Genomic DNA, 16,446 nt, shown 5'->3' with positions numbered 1-16,446 from the left:
AGGCACAGTCTTGTTTTTTCTGTCAGACCTCGTAAGTATTTACTTACCTAAGCTCTGAAATTTATTTCTTGATGACTCCATTAGATTAGAAAGCCATTTTTCCATGAAACATATGGTCTCCCATGCAGGGTCACCTGGTGCTTCTAAATTGACTAGATATCTATAATAAATGAATGAGTATGTCAAGTTATTATAGAATTTGTAAAAATTTGCATTAAAAATTTTAAAAATTAAAAATTAAATTGCAAAGAAAAAATTTTATCATTAACTTTCTAATGGTTATTTTCAAGCCTAATTCAAATCCAGTCTAGTTGGCTGAGTTGATAATGATGCCACTATCCAACCAAGAGGCTATGGGTTAAATCCAGTTGTGAACATGGCTAATTTTGAATTTCTTTAAGTGGTACATGATTTTCATTACCCAATGTGAAACTACCAGTAACTGCTTATTGGAGGCTTGACAACAGGCTACAACTAATAATCAATAAATGTTTTTAACATGCAAACACAAACTTTTAAATAACACTTGAGTTACAAATATTTTGGCTTGAAATCAATAAGCCATCTTCAGTGTAGGAATGGTTATATAAGGTAGAATACAGAGGATAGTATAGTTTTGTAGTATCTTTTTAATGATTTAAAAAAAAAAAGCTACTACAAAAAAACTAATGAAAAATAAGATAACTGATTCTTCTTCCCAATAAGAATTCTTCATGATCTAAGGCATGAATCACACACACACACACACACACACACACACACACACACACACACACACACACACACACACACACACACACACACACACACGCAAATAATATAGAATAAACAAACTAAACCATTAATGTTAGAGTAATGCGTAAGAACAAGATATGTGTTGCAACTTGAGCACTCGTCTACTCTCTCCAAGTCTTTTCAATTAAAGTATGTAGTATCAGATCAGAAACTTCCATGTGCAAAATTCACTTGGGTTCCTTTTGAGGGAACCACGTGGACAGATCACTTCAATTGATTCTTTGTGTCACAATAAGAAATTCTCTCCTGAATAAAGTTTACTTGCAATACTCCACTGTGTTGTGATTAGTAAAAGAAACATGCAATTATGCCTGATTTATTTTTCTTGTTATGTACTGAGATCAACCCCTCCCTCAAATCTCAAAATTTCTATAAATCTAACTGATGTAAGGCAATCCACAAGAACAGATATGCAATTTCTAGGTACTTCTGGAAAGCATTATTCTTCAGAGACCTCAAAAGGCTATAAATTTTCTGGATAGGTTTATACGTACATTTTATACGTACACGTACATTTCTGTGGTTAAGCAGTGCTGTGGGAAGTGTTTGGTATTGAGACCACATTGTAATATAAATAAAAATTTATTAAAAATAAGCAATTAAAGCAAATGAAAAAGAAAACCAGGACGTCCTCTTAAGAGATTCAATGATGACTTCTAAGTCAACCTAAGCCTAAATCCTTAACAAGCATGATGATGATGATGAAGCAATTAAAACCTAACAAGTTTTGTGCATTGTAAGACTTACATCATCAGGGGTAGTGGTACACAAAAGTTTTACACAACAAATGCCTATTAGCAATTAATTACACATATTAGGTATTTTTGATAACTTCACAACTGTTAAATATAATTGATAAACCAGAATACAAATGATAAATTTATTATTCTCTGCATGTTGGAACACTGCTAGTTGTTGCTATCACATTCTGTGGTATCACACATGCTATATCCTAGGTCCATGGCAGTTAAATTTTTTATGAAAGCAGACCATATTTGATGAAAATTAAGCCTTAATTTTTATTGCATTGTATAGTAATCCTAAGCATTTCTGGGGCCTCTTTAAATTTTCTTGTGAAACAGTTATTATCAATATATGACATTTTTGTATATTGCCAGAGTACTTTGATGGCCAGTAGTGGTTGTGTGGAATGCCTGGCCTGATTTATGCTCTCTTCTTTTTCAATCTCTTTTACATGTTCAGTCATGTGGATCTCTCTCTCTCTCTCTCTCTTTTTCAACCTTCCTGTCTGGCCTACATAACAAATGCCAAAAGATCAATGAATCTCATAGATGCCTGGTTTTTTCATGGGATGATGTGGAGGTTTTGTGGATGTAGGAATCTTCATATTTTTTGTAAAAGGTAAAAAATCCACTTTTATTGTACTCGCAGAGCAATGCAGCCACTTTGTCTGTGACATTCTTGATGTAAGGCAGTGTAATTACATTCTTGAAATCTTGTTTAAGTGAGGGAATTGCAGGAGATGTATTAAGAATTTTTATGATCGTCTTGGATTTATTTTAATAAAGTCCTTATTTATATTACAATTTGGTGTCAATACTGAAAACTTCCAACAAGTTTTATTATTATTATTATTATTATTATTATTATTCCAGGAAACTCCAAGGAGTCGACAGACTCATCGAGGGAGGCCCTAACATCATGTCAAGAACAACTATTCAACATTCACACAGTATCTATCATACCTTGCCTTGAACTCATTCACGGTCGTAGCACCCACAACAGACTCTGGAAGCTTATTCCACTCATTTACCACTCTCCAAGTAAAGAACCTAGCTCTAACACCCTTGTCAACCACGCTCTTGCCCAGCTTCCATGCATGGCCCCTAGTCCTCCCACCACCAGTCATATTTTCAAAAATATCTTCTGGATCAATCTTATAAAAACCCTTCAGTAATTTGAGTGTCTCAATCATATCACCCCTCCTTCGCCTATCGTCCAATTTCTGCAACCCACAAATCTTCAACCTATTCTCATAAGGTTCATTCCACAGACCTGCTATCATCTTGGTCACTCGTCTCTGGACCCTCTCCACTTCCTCCCCATCACGAAGAAACAGTGGTGCCCATAGCTGGGCACAGAAGTCCAGATGGGGTCTTATCAAGGCTCGATACAGAGGAACAACAACTTGTTCGTCTCTGCATGTTAAAGTATTTTTCAGAAGCCAAGTGATTTGGTGAGCTGTTTTAGTTACTTTTGCAATGTGCCCACTAAACTTCAACTCCCTATCAACCAACACTCCCAAATCCCTGGCCTCATCAATCTCCTGGAGTATGATTCCACCAATGCAATATACTGCTGCTATTCTTTTCACCCCAGAGTGCATAACCTTACACTTTGCCACATTAAATTGACAACCATTTTTCCTAGCCCAGTCCAAACTATCCAAATCATCCTGTAAAATTTTGACATCTTGTGCACTCACAATTGCTCTACCCAACTTTGCATCATCAACAAACAAGTGAACACTTCCTCTCAGATCCTTTCCAATATCATTGATGAACAAATGGAAAAGCAGTGGTCCAAGAACAGAGCCCTGTGGCACTCCACTAGTCACAAGACGTCTTTTAGACTCCACTCCTGAATAAACCACTCTTTGATATCTCTCCTTCAACCACCCTCTTATCCATCTCACCAACCCTATATCTATACCCATCTGCTCCAGTTTACTGATTAGGGTTCCATGTGGTATCCTATCAAAGGCCTTGGCAAGGTCCAGTAGTATCACTGTAAACCCATTACCCCTATCCAGTTCAGCCGTCACTGTGTTATAAATCGTGAGCAAGTTACTGAGGCATGATCTACCCTTCACAAAACCATGTTTTCCCCCCTACAATATCCCATTTTCATCAATCCAATCCTGTATTCTTTTCTTGACTAATTTCTCTAAGACCTTGTCAATGATTCCTGATATGCTAATCGGTCGGTAATTTACAACAGCAGTCTTGGAACCACCTTTATGCAGTGGAACTATTTTCCCCTCTTTCCACCCGCTCGGGACTAACCCAGACCCGAGACTCAAATTAAACAAAATGGTCAAGGGTACTGACAATTCTTTAGCTGCTTCTCATACAACACGAGCTGGTATACCATCCAATCCCACAGATGTATTGGCATTGAGGTTATGCAATAGACTACTCACCTCCACTTCATTAACCACAATTCCCGTATAATCTACTGGTTTATTCGTTTCTGCAATGTCACCACCTGGATGATATACTTTTGCAAAGTGCTCACTCAGTAACTCAACTATCTCAACTGATTCAGTTACCTCCCTACCATCGGCATTCTTTAAAATCAATCTGCCATGTACATTTTTCCTTTTACTTGCTACATATCTAAAAAACTGTTTAGGATTCTCTTTAGCCTGCATGGCCAATGTTCTTTCGTAATCCTTTTTTGCTTTTCTTACCACACTCGTCACCTTTCTGGCCTGCGCTTTATACCGTTCATGTGCCTGCCGGTCACCCTTCTCCTTAAATTCCCTCCATAGTTGTTTCTTTTTTTGCAACTCAAGCTTAATGGTGTTATTCATCCATTTAACCCCTACTTGATTTATTATTCGGACTCTAGGTATACAGTCAGCCATTGCTTCATGCAAACACTTCTTAACTACCTCCCATGCACTATCAACTTCTAGTCCTTGCAGTTGTACATGCCATGGCACTGAACCAATCAAACTCCTAAGCTTGTCATACTTTCCAGCCCGATAATTCCACATGTACCCTGTCTTAATTGAAAATTCTACACCTTTAGCCACCTCCCAAGTTAAGACCCTATGATCACTCTCACCGATTGGTGGCAATGTGGTCATATTTGTTACAGCCAAATCCTCAGATGTAATTACTAGGTCAAGCACTCTCTGACTCCTAGTATTTTCCATTACATGCTGTCGCAGATAGTTATCCCTTAATAACCGCATAAAATCCAGTTCCTTCCTCCCGTGTGTCCTCTCCTCACTCCAATCAATGCGACCATAGTTGAAATCTCCCATAATAATCACCCTCCTTCCACCCATTTCTTCTATTTGCTTGTGCATACTGTCACCACCATCTTTTCCATCACCTGGTGTATAGCAGCACCCAATTGTATATTTAGTTCTGCTAGCCACAATCTCACACCAAATGGCCTCAAATGTGCTCTTTTCTCTATCCTTAAGTTTATAAGTTATTCTAACGTTTTGGCTTTTCAGTAAGAATCTGTTTTATATAAATCCTTTTATCCAACATACTCGTTTTACACATCCACAAACTGCACATCATTCCACCTACACAATTTCTATACAAAAAACTGGACAATGCTATTTTTTCGAAAATCATATAAGCCATAAAAACTAGTTTCTGTTGGAAGCTAATAAATAAATAAATTGCTAACTTATATCGAATATCCCAAAAAACTTTAAGAGAAAAGGAAAAGCTAAAAATATATACTTCATTGTACAATGAAACCTGTGGAGAATTCATGACTAAACAAACACATGTAACCACAGTAATAAGTTTTAATAAGTAAATATTTCATCCTAAGTATCACAGGACATCGTCAGTACAGTTAATTGAAACAATACTAGGAATAACATACAGTTAGGGTGCATGATTATAATGAAATCCCAATATGATTGCAGTAGAGTGTTATAGAATTAAATTAAAATATATCTGGAGGAAAAAAAAAAATAGAAAACATTAAAAAAAAGATAACATATATAAAAATAATTTAAACAATTTTGTATGACAATTTCCCATACTTTAGGGATAGCAAGAAGAATGTCACTACAGTTTAGATTTGGTCTGTGAAGGAGGGCTACAGCATTTCTTTATATAAATGTTCATATTTATATAAAGATCTATGTAGAAGTTTGGTCTGTTTTCAATGGATCCTATGGTTTGGATTTTCAACTCTGTGTTGTGCAAGGCCAGATTTCTGCGATTTGATAAGAGAGATATGGTCTTGATGTTCCGAAATGCATTTATGAACAGATCTGCCTGTCTGTCAATAGTAAGACAATTTACAAGAGCATGGAACTTCGTACAAGCCAGGTAGCATCAGAGGTGAGAGTTTGTCTTTAGAAGGTAACAAGTTATAGATCTGGTTGATTGGTTTGTAGGTAGTAGCAAGTTTGTATTTCTTCATAATTTTTGAAATACGTTTGGAGATGACTTTGATATAAGGTATGGGAATCCTAAGGGATTGTTCTTGTCTAGGTTGATGTGTAGGGAAGTGACTGATGATTTCTTGAGTTGTTTTAGGATTATATCCATTTAGTATGGCTTTATTTTTGATTATTTCCAATTCTTGGTTTAGAAATTCTTCAGAGGAGCAGAATCTGTGTGCTCTGGTTACTAATGATTTAATGATGCTAAATTTTTAAGATGGACGATGAGCAGAAGAATTGTGAATGTAGCAACCTGAAAATGTCGGCTTGCGATAGACAGAAGTGGAGATGGAACCATCTTCTTTGGATGTGTAAATCCAGAAAAGGGGATACCTGTGGAGATTTTTTTTTTTTTCTAGCTTGAATTTGATGTGAGGATGAAGGTTTATTTTATCTAGAAACAGGTGTAGTTCTTGTTCAGAATGACGCCAGACAGCAAAGACGTCATCAACACATCATATCCAAATTTTTGGTTTGGGTGAAAATTTTTTTTTCATGGTATTCTAGAAAAAAGTTGGCTAAGTTTGGTGATAAGGGAGACCCCCATTGCTGTTCATTCCTCTTGCTTGTAAATTTTCTCTTTCCAAGTGAAGTATCCAGACATAACAACAAATTTGAATAATTCAACAATATCAAATGGAAATTTTTGAGTTAACAAGTCTATCGTTTCCTTATGGGGAATATAAGTGAAGAAGAAGATAACGTCGAAGCTAATTAGCATGTCAGTTTCCAACAGTTGAAATGTCTTTTATTTTTGCGTGAAACTCTGTGGAATTTTTAATTAATGAAGCTGAGTGGCCTTATAAATTTTTTTTTTCCTCCATATATATTTTAATTTAATTCTATAACATACTACTTGCACACATATTGGGATTCCATTGTAATCATGCGCCCTAACTGTATGTTATTCCTAGTTTTGTTTGAATTAACTGCTGTACTGATGATGTCCTATGATACTTAGGATGAAATATTTACTTATTATAACTTATTACTGTGGTTACGTGTATTTGTTTAGTCATGAAAAATATATACTAGCAAATGTTGTATTCTGGTATAAAAATATGAATAAATTCATGTCAAGAGAATACAGAAGAATGCTGCTGTAGATTCAAGATATGAGAGTATGTAGGGAATTAGAAATTGGAAGTGACCACTTAGTTTGAACATTATGTAAGAAGTGATTATTAAGGGAAAATTAGAAGTTGAAAACAAGAACAAAACTTTAGAGACACCAATGGCAAAATCTTAGGAAAAAAAAAAACTGTCAGAATATTTCTGAGGAAACATGTTGAAGTTGTTTGAACAGAAAAATCACAACTATTGAAATCAAGAAAGTGAAAACAGCCTAGGTAAATAATAAATCACATAGAAAGTTCCAGGAAAATAAATGAACCTTTGTCCTCAAAGAATACAGAAAAATGCTGGAAAACTAAGATATGTCTAAAAGCTGGAAAAAATTATTAAAGATTTTGACAGTACAATGTCGGGCAAGTCAATGCTACCATAAAAGCACTTGCCCTGACAGTGGACAACAGCACTACCAGTACTAACTTTAGTCTAATGACAAGTAATGTCAGCAAGGCTCAGAATTAGACAACTGCAGGCATGGAGGTAGAGTCTTTAATCGCTGCACTACTGTGAGGCAACAACCTGTCCAGCCAGAGTGGTGCTATAAGGCCACCCCATCCCCCATGATGATGATAATGATGAATCAAGTAGGAAGATTACATACTAGCTCGTCCATTGCCCAGCATAAAAAAGGACATGTTCTGGACAGGGTCAGAGGGTCTAGGTCAGGGGGTGGGGAACCTTTTTAGTATCAAGGGCGAAAATTCCTAATTTAAAATTTGGTAAATTTTAACTCTTATATATAGTGTATGTAGTGTACAATATATATCTTACCAGACGTATGACGATCATATTATATGTATAATAAATGTAGTTTAATCCTTTATCCAAGTGTGTGTGCAAACAAAGTTTGCACCTGAAAGTATCTTCAGGACTGGGGTAAAGTGGTACAACACCAGGTGACTCCTTGCAAAGGTGGAGCAAGCTACCAACACTCCTATCTCAGTATCTCCCATAATGCAAAACACATCTCCTTGCGGATATGTATAATGTTATGCATTAAGAGAAGGGCCACAACCCAGACTAGTTTTGACCTTCATTGAGGTCTCTTCAGTGGGAGCCAGGCCTAAGTGGAGATACCAAGGCAGAAGCATTAGCAGGGTCATCTCCTCCTATAGGAGCTGCAAAACTTTGTTTGCACACACACTTGGATAAAGGATTAAACTACATTTATTATGGTCTGACCAAGTGAAAAATAAACTTTCAACATATTATATGTAATATAGCTATTTTTGGTTTAGTATATTTAATTATTTAAATTTAAATTATTATAAAATTTTATTTACATGTACATACGAGTACATCAGCAAAGGGGCGAACTGAAATAGACTCGCGGGCAAGGGGTTCCCCAACCCTGGTCTAGGTTGAAAAATGAACAATGACAGAATGATTGTAATAGGAACATATAACTGCAGATCTCTCTCTTTCTCTCTCTCTCTCTGGAATGATGATAGATTGGAAGAACTGATGAAGGAATTGGACCATATAAAATGGGACGTTGTGAGTCTATCAGAGATAAGAAAGAAAGAAGAAACTTTCATGCAATTAAAAGATAGACATCTATTCTACTATTGTGAATGTGAAAGAAATGCAACTGGTGGTGTAGGATTCCTAATAAATAAAACACTCAAGGACAATGTTCTGTCTGTTAATAAAATAACATCAAGAATAGCTGAACTAAGTCTCTTCATAAATAAAAGATACCAACTGAAAAATCATACAAATATACGCCCAACCATGGACCATCCAGATGAAGAGATAGAAGATTTCTATGAAAACATTAGAATTCACATTAAATAATTCTAAAGAATTCTACATAATTATAATGGGTGACTTTAATGCCAAGATTAGAATCGGAGATGACCATTGTGTATTGGAAACATTTCATTGTTTCTATATAATTTAATTACAGGACTCCATTGGTAAATTTGGATTTGAACAGAAGAATGAAAGAGGTGAAAGACATTGAATTTGTATAAGAAAATAAGCTTAAAATGGACATGGAGAAGCACAAATGGACAAACCTATAATGAAATAAGTTTATCCTTATCCTCTCCAAAAAATACACATAATAAATGATACCAAAGTGCTCAATAGATTCAATACAGGAAGTGGCCAGAGACTAGTCAGAGCAAAAGTAAGGATCAACAAAAAAATGGAAACTGAATCAGCTCATTAAAAAAAAAAAGTCCAATTTAGTGACTACAGAACCTCTATCATAATAAAAGCTGTTATAGAAAATCACTCAGGCAGTGAAGGAAAAGAAGAAAGCATATCAAAAGTTCCTGTCAAATAAGTCAGCTTGTGCTCTTAGAGAATATAGAGACAAATGCAAGAATGCTAAACACTGTTAAAACTAGCTAAACAAAAGTCATGAGAGGACTTTGGCAAGAATATAGAAAATAAATATCAAGAAGGTGGCAAAATATTCTGGAGGTTGTAGAAGAAGCTTGGGAATGGAGGAAAGAGTGCTGTAAAAGGAGTTAGAGATAATACAGGTGACATGAAAACTGGAATAAAAGATATCCTTGAAGTATGGAGTAATTACTTTGAAAAACTGCTAAATGAAACAAGCAGTGATGACAGCACAGCAGTAAAAAACATTGACCAGGCATGCAGTCAGGAATACATATCCATACTTGAAGTAGAAAAAGCCATCAAAGGCTTGAAATGTGGAAAGGCAGCAGGAGTAGATGATATTCGACCAGAAATGCTGAAGTATGGTGGTATAAGAGTCTTACAGTGGCTGCACTGCATAGTTCAGAAAGGCTGGACAGAGGGACGAATTCCCAATGATTGGAGTAGAGCTCTCATAGTACCCATATATAAAAAGGGAAATAAAACTGAATGTGAGAATTACAGAGGTATTTCCCTACTGAGTGTTCCTGGCAAGATCTATGCAAGCATACTTGAGAAACGGTTGAGAAGAATTGTGGAAGAAAAGCTTGGTGAAGAACAAGCTGGATTCAGGCCAAATAGAGGCTGTCAGGATCAGATCTTCACTTTACGACAAATAGTTGAGAAAGCATGGGAATATAACAAAGATCTGTATTTAAGTTTTGTCGATCTGGAAAAGGCATATGACAAGGTGCCAAGAGAGAAGCTATTCAATACGCTGCAGTTATATGGTGTCAATGGGGCATTATATCAAGCAATACTTAGTCTTTATTTGAGTTGTAAGTCAGCAGTTAGAATTGAAGGAAGTACAGGAAGATGGTTTAATGTTAAATCTGGTGTGAGACAAGGATGTACATTATCCCCTCTGTTATTCATTATCTATATGGATCACATTATGAAGGAAAGTGGTATTAAACATGATATCAAATTTGGAGATGTTAATGTCAGCTCTTTGCTTTATGCAGATGACGTTATACTTCTAAATAAATTCGCTACAAGTCTGCAAGATTCTCTGACTATATTGAATAGCTGTTGTAATAGATATGGTATGAAGGTCAGCAATAAAAAGACAATGAAAATAGGCAGAATCATTGAAAATGTCAACTGTGTTGTGAATGGAGAACCTGTGGAACAAGTAAAACATTTCAGCTATTTAGGCACGATTTTTAGTGAAGATGGTAAATTAAATATAGAAATAGACAACAGAATCAGCAAAGCTGGTATGGTGGGAAGTCAATTGAATAAATTCATATGGAATAAGAGAGAAATTAGTCGGAAATAAGAATTCATATGGAATAAGACAGAAATTAGAGACCACAGATATGAGAGTCCTGAGAAAGATTATAGGAGTGAACAGATGGCATCAATGGCAGTATCATATTAAAAACGAGGATATTAGGAAAGAACTTGGCATTGTCAGCATCCAGTAATGCGTTAGCAGAGCTAATCTCAGGTGGTATGGTCATTTAAACAGAATAGGCGAGGAAAGATCAGCAAAACAAGTGTTCTCTGCCAGGTTGGCAGCAAAACGACCCAGAGGAAGACCAAGATATAGGTGGATTGATACGGTACAAAGTGCTTTAGACAATAGAAATATTAGATCTGATAATGTTGGAGTGTTGACAAGTAACAGGCTGATTTGGAGGAAAATTGTAGATAGGAAATTAATAATGATGTAATTTTTTTCATGTAGTACTATCATATCCTGTACATCCCTTGAGGGCACATGGCAGGAATTTGATGATGATGATGAGAAAATCACTCAAAAATGAACTAAAGAAGTTAAACACTGCCACTACCATAGATAATGCTAATTAAATCTCAACAAAATCTCTTGTGAAATGTGCACTAGAAATAGGAGGTGTAAAATAGCATGAAAGAGAGAGATAAAACTAAGACAGGAAACTTTAGATCTGATGAAGAAAAGAAGAGATATGAAAAGAGATTTGAATGCGATCAATAAAATATAATATTCGGAAATTTGTAAAACTACGCAAAAGGATGAAATTAGATCATATAATACTAGAAAAATTAAAGAAACAATAGGATTGCTGATGTAAGAGGAAAAAATGATGAACTTATAAAAAACAGAGAAGCAATAATCAAAAGAATTTAGGAATTTTATACTGAACTTTACAAAGACAAGGAATGAGACATCCAAGAATCAGCTATGGAAAACTCAAGTGAAGAAGAATACGATGCCCCTCAGATCTTACAAGATGAAGTGGAAATGATAATGCAGGTAACGAATGGAAAGGCTAGGAGATGATGGAATTATGGTAGACTTCTTAAAACTGGGAGGAAGTCCTGTCATCAAACAGCTGACCAAACTATTTAAATTATACATTTTTGGTCGTTTTATAATAGAAATACAATTTTATTAATATAGACCTGTATTTTACAATAAAAACATTTATTCAAACCTACCAGTTTCGCCAGCAAACTGTCTGGCTCTTTCAAGGCATTACGGAGATATGAAAGTTAGTAAATGCAAATTAAAAGGAACATAAAAAACGTTGTAAACCAAACTAGTATCTATGGTTACACGTTTCGCGTGACAGAGATGACTTATTGTTCTTATTCATTATCACGCATGCGTGTTTGTTGTAGACTTGTAATGTGATTACTGGCTAGCTGTAGTTCAGATTGATTGAGAGAGAGAGGATCAAGTTTTTCCACGAACTGTTTAGAATTACACCCTGATTTCTGTTGAGGTTTCCGCCGGTTATTAGTACTATTGTGGTTTCCTTAAATACACGATGCCTGTAGTCGTCATCGAGATATGGCATGGAGCTGTTTTGCCAATCTATCGTGTGGTTAGACGTGCAGAAATGATGTGCTAAGCCAGACGAGATGCTTCTGTTGTGGTTTACATCACCAATATGTTATTTTTGTCTAATTTCTAAACTTCGTGAAGTTTGTCCGATGTAGGCAAGACCACAGGAGCAGGGAATGTAATATACTCCTGGATATTTGTAGAACGGAACTTTATCTTTTGGAGATCCTAAAACTTGTCTGATGTTGGTGGTTGGTTTGAACACCACTCTGATGTTGTGGGCTCTTAGTATTCTTGCTATTTGATAAGAAATTGACTTGATGAAAGGTATCACTACAGTAGAAATGTGCTGACGGTGGGATTCTTCTTGTCTGGGGTTGTCATTGTATAGATATTTTTTGATGATGTTTTGAGGATATCCATTTCGTGATAATGTGTTGGCTATTAGTGAGACTTCATTCTGTGTATAAACTCTTCTGATATAAACCTTTTGGCTCTATGTTTCAACATGTGGATAATACTCAGTTTGTGTGACTGGTGATGGTTTGAAGTATAGTGAAGATATCTTCCAGTATCTGTGGGCTTTCTGTAAATGGATAATTTGACACTGTTAGGTTGTTTTTTTATCAAGATATTTAAAAAATGCAGTTGGTTGTTGTTTTCTACTTCCAGAGTGAATTTTATCTTGCTATGTATTAAGTTGATTTTATCCACAAACGATTTTAGGTTGTCTAAGCTGTCTTGCCATATGATGAATATATCATCCACATATCTCCACCATGTAGATGGTCTCGGAGAGATTGCAGAGGGAATTTCTTTTTCAAGTTTTTCCATTTTTCATTTGGGGTAAAAAAAGACAATATTTGACTTAAAATATTCACATATGGTGGTAGTACAGAAGTTCCTGTAGTGAATACATTGTATAATCCAGAAATTGAAATAGAAATGAAGTAGAAATCTTATTGTACCAATTGAATCCAAGCAAAATACAATTAAATATATGAATTATAGAATTTACTTAATGAGTATTCCAAGCAAGATATATGAAAGTATACTTGAAAAGGAAGCTAAGAAATACTGTTGGTGACACACATGGATAGGCCAAACAGAAATGATCAAGTCAGATTTGTACCTTAAGGCAAACAGTTGGAGAAAGTAGCTTAAGAATTAAAGCTAAACTGGAACGAGATTGCTACATAGCCTATGATGAATATGGAAAACTGACTGAACCCTCTGACTCAAAGTCTAATCTTTTCATTTTATGGTGCAACCCACTACTAGGTTTCATTTCAATGCTGAACAAATAAGGATAGGCTAGCATGGTACTTAGTCAAAGAAACTGTATTCTATACTGGTTGAAATGATTTAGACATGATGATACAACATAATTAGACAACATGTTGGATGGTGCATTATACAAGGCCCCCACTGTTCCTATCAGAGAACCAATGTAAACAGTGAGTCAGTTGCTGCAGACTTGAAACATAGATATCATCAAAATATATAGGTATCATCTTTTTTGCTGATGACATCAGCAAATTTCTTTCCATCTAAATGATAAAGTGATTTACTTTGGTATGGAAGAGAGATAGTTGACAAAGTAAAGAAAGTTCTCATTCTTGGAGACTTAAAAAGTAGGAACCATTCCTCGATCTACCAGCATAGATTATCACATGATAATTTAGTGTACAAGTTGCAGAGGATAGGAATAGATAGTATATTGGTTAGATGGATCAGAGATTGGGCTCTCTGAACAATACCAGCAAGTTGTAGATGATGGAGCCATGTCTCAGGAAAGGAAGGTGACCAGTGGCGTGCCTCGGGGCTTTTTGTTCTAGGGGCCCCTACTGTTTAACTTATTTGTTAATGATATTTCATTTAGATTGACTGGGGAGCTTCAAATGTTTGCCGGTGATGCAAAGTTAGGTAGAATTATCAGGGGTAGTGCTGATGTTAATTCTCTACAGGAAGATTTGAACGGACTTTTTAGCTTAAACAAATGAGTGAGGTTGCAGTTTTAATATTAACAAATGCAAAATGTTACACTTTGGAATACAGAGCTATAAGGCTATGTACTCTATTAGTGGAGCTGTACTTCAGGAAATGTATGCGATTCAGGAACTAGGAGTGATCGTAAACAGTGGACTAAAGTTTCAAGGGCACATCGCAAATGTTGCAAAGACTGCACATCATATTGCTGCTATAATAAAAAGTGCATTGATATGTAGTGATAAGGAGGTGGTGCCTCTATTTAAAACATTGGTCAGACCACATATGACCTATTATGCTGAGATGTGGTCACCTGGTTTTCATTGTGATGTGGAAACATTAGAGAGCATCCAAAGACAAATGAACAAAATGATATCAGGATGGGGAGTGTTGATTATAAAGGGTACTTGAGGGAATGTTGAATACAGAGGTTGGTGGATAGGAGGAAAAGAGGAGATATGATAGACCCTCGAGTTAGTTAAGGGATTTTATCAGATTAATACAGAAGAAATTATAAAAAGAGTGGATGTTAAGATGGGAAGAATGAGTGGCCATCCCTGGAATTGTGTAAAGATGTGGTGAAGGAGGGTGTGAGGAGTAGATTTTTTACAAGGAGAGCTGTTAGTGAGTGTACATTGCCTAAGTGTGTTATGAGCACAGGTAATGTAAATAACTTCAAAGCTCATTATGATAGACATATTACTGGTTAAGTGATCCTCCCACGATGAGTCTGTTGATTCCATGGAGGTTACTAAATAACAATCATAATAATAATAATATATCTGGGAAAATTTTGGAGAAAAGGGTATAGCTAACAAAAATGGCAAGTACCTGTTAGAGTTCTACTAAGACCACACATTAGTAATTCCTAGACCATGTACTAATATAAAAATATCCATAAATTCATGTGGAGAGAACAAAGGCAAAACAAGAAAAATAATTATGTTATTGCTGATAGTGATGTCTTCAGGTTGGTTCTGGATATAACAGTGTGCAGGGGATTTGAAACAAGAATGAGAATCAAAATTAAACTAAAACATGCATAGTGAAGTTCAGAAAAGAATCAGTCAACTTTGCAACTAACACGTCTGTGTTAGTTGTAAAATAGCAAGAATCAACTGACCCAGAAAAAGGAGCATGTTAAGATGTCAATAGAGAAAAGTTAAAGAAGCAGTTCATGAAAAGAAGAAATTATACAAAAAGTTCCTAACTAATACGTTAATGTGTGTTCTTAAAAGAATACAGAGAAAATGTTAAAAGGCTATGTGTAAAAGTAACTAAACAAAAGTCATGCAAACATGGAAGATAAATTTCAACAACAAGGCAAATTATTTTGACAGCCCTACAGCAGTGTTTCCCAACCTTTCAGTATCTGCATACCCCTTTTATAATTTTAGTAACACTGGCATACTCTCCCACATCATCAAGCAAAGGCAATTTGGGAGAAGTTATATTTCATTCAAACTTGAATAATTATACAGGTATTTCAATTTTAACATTGGTGTTATAAGAAATTACAAACGTGATTTTTTTTTATTTATTAAATACATTTTTATTTATATGAATGCAATACACGACATACAGTACAAACAAAAATTATGAAAATTTCAAAATAGTTTCAGAAACGTTTAATGAGACATATGAAATTTAGTAGAGAGTTCTGACCTCGTAATTTGAACTATTTGAATGTAAATTGCAAACACTACAAAAAAAACATGCAATTGGAATGCAACCATGCTGTAAACCAGATGTGGGCCTAACAGAGGCCAGTCCATATATGCCAAGAGGCATTTTCTCTAAAATATCCTTTAGTTGTTGTTTTTTTTGTTGGTTTTTTTGGTTACTGAAAAATTAATTATATAATAGATCACACTTATCTGTGACAATATGGTGAGAAAAATATAATTTTTTTTTTTTAAAAAAAAAAAGGTAATCTGAATAAAGATAAAAAAAAAAAAGCCTTGTCCTGTACTCCTAAAGACCCATTGTGCCACACTTTAGGAAACGCTGTCCTATTCCTAAAGCACAGAAATGGAAAAAGCATGCCACAAAAGGAAACAGAAATCATAAAAATGATATAAAAAACTAAAGAAAATAATATTCTGGATGACTTGTGTAATTATTTTGAAAAGTAATCAAATGAAAGATCAGTATGTATATTGATATACTTCAGGTAGCAAAAAAAATGCCA

General features: G+C 35.3%; 1 protein-coding gene across 2 annotated transcripts in view; it reads right to left on the bottom strand.

The window, feature by feature from the left end:
• Sec5 (exocyst complex component secretory 5) overlaps nt 1-16,446 on the bottom strand; it is a 584,315-nt gene that overhangs the window by 311,316 nt on the left and 256,553 nt on the right. For both annotated transcript variants that reach the window (XM_090401446.1, XM_090401447.1), the window contains exon 11: nt 48-160. In XM_090401446.1, the coding sequence (XP_090257572.1) occupies nt 48-160 (113 nt within the window). The remainder of the gene's footprint in view (nt 1-47; nt 161-16,446) is intronic.

This window comes from Typopeltis vanoorti, chromosome 12 (genome assembly GCF_054136105.1).
Source record: "Typopeltis vanoorti isolate ZY-2024b chromosome 12, IOZ_Tvanoo_1.0, whole genome shotgun sequence".
NCBI lineage: Eukaryota > Metazoa > Arthropoda > Arachnida > Uropygi > Thelyphonidae > Typopeltis > Typopeltis vanoorti.
This window is presented reverse-complemented; position numbering and strand designations above follow the sequence as displayed.